This window comes from Copadichromis virginalis, linkage group LG23, assembly GCF_057382275.1.
Source record: "Copadichromis virginalis isolate Kocher_CV1m ecotype Utaka linkage group LG23, C_Virginalis_male_GT1.1, whole genome shotgun sequence".
Taxonomy (NCBI): Eukaryota; Metazoa; Chordata; class Actinopteri; order Cichliformes; family Cichlidae; genus Copadichromis; species Copadichromis virginalis.
Window position 1 is genome coordinate 52,014,833 of NC_140639.1, and position 5,427 is coordinate 52,020,259.

The 5,427-nt window shown below is 50.6% G+C and overlaps 1 protein-coding gene across 1 annotated transcript; it reads right to left on the reverse strand.

The window, feature by feature from the left end:
- Nucleotides 1-1,133: 1,133 nt before the first annotated feature.
- ccdc14 (coiled-coil domain containing 14) lies at nt 1,134-5,175 on the reverse strand. Its single transcript, XM_085449007.1, has 11 exons — nt 5,063-5,175; nt 4,936-4,979; nt 4,775-4,850; nt 4,375-4,447; nt 4,098-4,199; nt 2,888-3,385; nt 2,547-2,649; nt 2,385-2,452; nt 2,048-2,191; nt 1,781-1,883; nt 1,134-1,678 (listed from the first exon to the last, which is right to left on the reverse strand). The coding sequence occupies exons 1-11, from the start codon at nt 5,084-5,086 to the stop codon at nt 1,234-1,236; spliced, it is 1,680 nt and encodes a 559-aa protein (XP_085305133.1). The 5' UTR covers nt 5,087-5,175; the 3' UTR covers nt 1,134-1,233.
- Nucleotides 5,176-5,427: the final 252 nt, after the last annotated feature.

Here is a 5,427-nt window from a genome sequence, read left to right on the forward strand (position 1 = left end):
ATCAGAAGTAATCCTCCTGTGCCTACAGCCCACAGCCAGGACGAGTCAGGCTCACACTGACTCAGCTGGGTGGTGAAAAAGCTGCTTCCAAAAATAATCTTCAGGGATGGATTTCTGTGACATCACACTGTAGGGCAACACTATTCTCATAACTCGAGTTAACTTGGTTCTCTTGGTTTAATCAGCAGCGTCTCTGCAGCCCTGTCCTCACAGTGGCCTTTCAACCACGGACAGCTGGTGGGAATACTTCACTCGTCTTTGTGCTAAGCTGGTTCAGAGCAGTAGCAGTAGCACGGTGCTGTGTGGGTGTGGAACTCGTCCCGTCTGCTGGGGCCTTCATTAACCCAGGTGTTTACTGCTCTGGGCTCAGGAGTGACCTCCTGCTCACCGTGTTACCTCAGGAGTGTCGCTGAACTGCACGGAGGCTGAAAACTGTTTTAGATCTCACTGTAATTTCATGAGGCTTAAACCATTTGTTTTGTACGACGGTTGTAGAGGCGCCGTTTTTCCACTGTGTGTGACACACGACCTTACACTGACCTGCATTTGTACTCAATAAAACCTGTTTTACATATAAGACAGTATTTGTGCATGTTTTGATTTTTATCACACAAATACATTAACGTAGTTTAAACATCTTTGAGTTAAATGTCAGACGGTTTTCTACAAGGTGCCATCAGGCCGCCTGAAGAGAAACCCAAAGACTGCCTGGACTCAGAGATGACATCACTACGTGGGACAGAGCGCCGCTGTGACACCAGCCTGCGCTCTAGTTGTGTATAAAGAGCTGTGCTCCACATTCGTGGACGACACCGTGCACTCAAACTTGTGGCTGATGGATTTATTTTGCCCGTCTACATTTATATTGACCCCAGAGATAATGCACCTGCACTGCCTCTGGGATCATCTCAATACTTTCCCTGCAGTCCAGGTTTCTTCTCTCAGACGGCACTTTGGGTTCATGCTGATCATTTTCTGCTTTCTTGTGCAAATTCACTAACCTGAGGAGTTTGAGTGTCCCGGCCGCCAGAATGAAGGATCATTTTTGGTGTATGTTCTGTCTGTATGTTATGACTTGTTAGAAAGTTGTAAACCTCCACGAGCAGCAGAACAAAGCAGTGTCTGTCCATGAAGACATTCATAAAAACAGCTTTATTCCCAATCTTAAACAACACTTTACAGAACAGTTCATCAGCACGGCCCAAACATGGATGAATACAAAGACCAGCACGGTCACTGCCTCAGGTCCAGCTTAATAGTCTTCTGCAGACTGGCTATGCTAGCGTCCAAAGCTGCCAGGCCGTCTCTGAACGCTGCTTCGTCTCTGGTGTCAAAGGTCAAATCAGACCACACAGACTCCGTTTCACTCTGGGACAGCGTGGAGTTAAACAGCTGCCTGCGAGCGTCCTCTGGCCGCAGGGCTTCACCTGGACCAGCGGACCGCTCACGATCAGACTCGGGCCGAGTCCCTGCACGATCTTCTCTCCTCTGAGCTGTGACGTCTAGATGTGCCGAGTCTGAATCTCTCTCTGCATCCACACACTGCACAGGCGCTATCTGGCTAAGAGACTTCAGGTATTGGGCGATGTGGTCAGTAGGGGGCGCTGGCATCCGTCTGTGCTGGTGTTGGCTCGTCTCTGACACAGAGCTGTCAACAGCATGATCTGCTGAGAGGAGACTGAAGCAGAAGACGACATGAGTGAGGAACAGTTCTGAATCGTGTCACACTTTCAGCTGTAGGGCTCATTCTGGGGGGTGACGCCCACCCACACAGGCCCACCTGTGGAGGTGCTCCATCTCCTTCAGCCTTTGTTGTGCCAGCGAGGCCAGCTTACTCCTCTCCCGCTCACTGTCCAGTAACCTACTCTTACTGGCCTCCAGCTCTGCGCGCACGCACACGCGCACACGCACGCACACACACACACAGACACACACACACACAAACAATGTTGTTCATGGCAGTGTCTTTCACTTTGATAATGGAGGTGATTTCATCACAAAGAGCCCACAGCTCAGATCATCAGCAGGACTCACTGCGAGTGCGTACCCATCTTAACGAGTGCAGTTTCAGCCTCTCGGTCTCTCAGCTGGCTCTGTGTGTCCTGCAGGGTTTGCCGTAGGTCCGTCAGGTCATCTTGGAGTTCCTGCAGCCTGGACTGAGCAGCAGTGAGCTCTTCCTGAAGTCTCTGCCCTGCGGAGACCTTTTCAATTACTCCCCAGTCAGTTAAAGCTTTTTACCCTGACTGACCAAACTGAACCCAACAGTAAAATCACAGTGTGTCTGTTGTTGGGTTTACCTTAGTGTGACGCAGCTCGAGCTGACTGTGTTATTTTAATACAAATGAAATAAATACACAACTATTTATGACTGTCACACAATTTACAGTTACAGAGCATCGCCTGGTTCTGATGTCTCTCCATCTCTGGCTGCTGGTCCAGGTTCCTCACACACCTAGGACACACACACACACACACACACACACACACACGTACGTTATACCAAAAACGTCAGAGTCCAGTGAAGTGAAGGACGTCGTGTGTCTCACCTGTGCAGGTCTGACACACTCTGGATGTTTGAAGCACTATTATTCATCTGTGCTGTGGACACCATCTGCTCCAGATGACTGAGTAGGCTCTCTGCTACACTGCCTGACACACACACACACACACACACAGTGTGACATCTCTAACATCGTCAGCACGTGTGACACAGAGGCTCACGTCCTGTGTGTGACTACAGCAGAAGTCCACGTCAGCAGAACTTTGCTGAGCTCCCACATCAGTGACATGTAGCTTAGTGTTCGATGCATTCAGGTATCACAGAGGTTGTGTTTGTGTGAGTGATGTCTGGCAGGGTCCAGGGGTGAGATGCACACAGTCACTTTACCTTGTCCAGCAATCAGAGGCTTGAGTTGTGCGAACAGATGCTGAAGCTTGTGAGCTTTTGTTTGTGCCTCAGTGTTGCTCTCCTCAGCCTGTCCAGGCTCCAGCTGGAAGTGTGCCATCTTCATACTGCAGCTGTCTCCGTGTGCATGTGTGAGAGTGTGTGTGCTGGGGCTCTGGGTGTGCGTGTCTCTCACAGGAACAAACTCTGGTGCTTCATCACACGCAGTGCGAGGCGTCTCAGAGTCAGGCCGGCAGGCAGTCCGATGGCTCGAGAGAGAGGAGGACTGACGCACAGACAGAAGGACGGACGCCTCGTGCCGGGGCGGACTGACGGTGCGAGGAAGAAGCCGAGGTGAAAGTAAGTGAGACTGCAGCTGGGTGGGACATGGTTTCTGAGGTGGATGTAGCTTCACTCCTGAATGTGGTGCAGGACGGGCAGACGGGTGTCCTCGTGGAGTTCTGCTGTCCGATCCATGCCGGCCTGACGCGCTCTTCTGGCCTGGAAGGTGGAGGAATGATTAACATTAGACTTTCTACACGTGTTTTCTCACATATTTATAAAGCTGCATCTGCAATCCTGCCTGATGTGTGCATCAGCCAATCAGTTTGTTGGTGCTCATGTCCTGATTGATTGTTAGTGATTGATTAAAAGAATGAGCTTCCTCCAAAGGGTGGCCGGGCTCTCCTCTAGTGTGAGAGTAGAATTTCAGTCGTTCAGGAGGGACTGCTGCAGTTCCACATCAAAGGGAGGAACCTGAGGTGGCTCATTATGATGCCTCCTGGGTGTTTGGGCATGTCCCACGAGAAGGCGGCCCTGGCACATCACACACTGGAAAGACGATATCTCTAAGCTGGCTTGGAAATGTCTTAGTGTTCCCCCAGATGAGCTGCAGGAGGTGGCTGGGGAGGGACGTCGGGGGTCCGTTCTTAGTCTCTGCCCCATGTGACCAACAGGACATGGATGGTTCAGCTCTACTTTTGAGGGGCTCCTAGAGGCGGCTCTAAGCAACTGTTGCTAAGTTATAAGCCTTGAATCCATTTTCCAGAACAAATGAACGAAAATCCTAAAAGCTTTTGGACACCATCAATGTAATCCTGTCCTCTGCAGTTTATAGTCCCACAGTGGAATTAACACGAGACCTTTATGTCATTTAGTTCTCAGCGACTGTCTTGTAAGAGTGTGCAGTAAAGCAAACCTCGAACACGCCCACCTGCCTTTGGAGGCCCTTTCTTCAAGCTCTTTTTCCCCGTTGATGTGGAAAGCCTTGGTTTGGCTGCTGCACTGCTTACTGTTCTGTGAAGCCTCGGAGACACTTACACACACACAGAGTACTATTATGTTGCATTCAACCAGTAAGTGTTGGACAGATCTAACTTATACAGAAAATCCTCAGTGTAACCACACAGGAACAGGTTGATACTTTAAGCTTTTGTACTGTGACTTGTAACAAACTGAGCTGATCTACAGCATTAGGAAGCTCCTCTGACCTGCCTTATCAGCCTGAAGGATCCCACTGAGCAGGGCAGCACAGCGGTCCAGGCCCTTGTGCAGACTGATGACCTGGGGGCAGACACGTCCGGTTTATTGACATGTGTTCAGACACCGAGCCGATGATGCGGTAGTGTGGGTTAGTGGCTTGTCTGTCAAGCCTTCTGACTTTGTGGAAGTGCTAGATTTCCTCTGTTCACCTCCCCATGTTTACTACCCTGAGGTGTGTGTTGTGGCAAAGACTCGGTCATGCCTGGATGTGATACTGTTAATATTTAGTACTGCTACACAACCAGGTGAATAAATCCTGAGAACTCATAATAAAAGTGTTAGCTTCACATGTCGCCAGCCGTGGTCTGCGTATACATAATGTGGGCGGGGCGTGAACGGTCTCATCACCTGGCCCTCGGAGTCGGTGGAGTACAGGGAGTAGGCGGGCTCAGGGCAGGCAGCTGTTCCTGGATTTAAGCTGGCTCTGAAAACAACAGTGAGGAGAGCGCTAACAGGCACACGTACACATGCAGACACAGAAAACGCTACATGAAGGCGGGTGTACTCACAGACCCCCTCTGGCTGCTCCCGTCAGCCTTCCTGACGTCACCACCTGCCGGTCACAGAAACCACGCGTGAAGCCTCACACCTGTCTCTGACAGTGGAAGCTCTGACTGCGTGTTCATTCAGTCCTACCTTGCGCTGAGCTCTTCCTCTCATGGTCTCCGCCAGCCTGAGCGCTGCCGCCGTTACTCGGATTCAAGCACTGCGCGCTGCAAGTTCTCGGCTCGTTTAGAGCTTCCGGTTCAGAGCGCGTTTGAAAGGGAAAACATTAAAACCGTCCAATCAAATTGCTCCCTTCACAAACGACAGGCTCAACTGCCCCGCCCCGTAGGTCCCGGATGAAGGCGGCTGCGGGGCTGCCGTTTTTTGTTTTAACAAAAACTTGGCGCAGCAAATCCTTCAGACTCAGCAGCGCTACAAACAGACACGAGCAGAAAGAAAAGGACCAGCAGTACATGGTGACAAGAATCAAATTACATATATTGAAATAATAATTC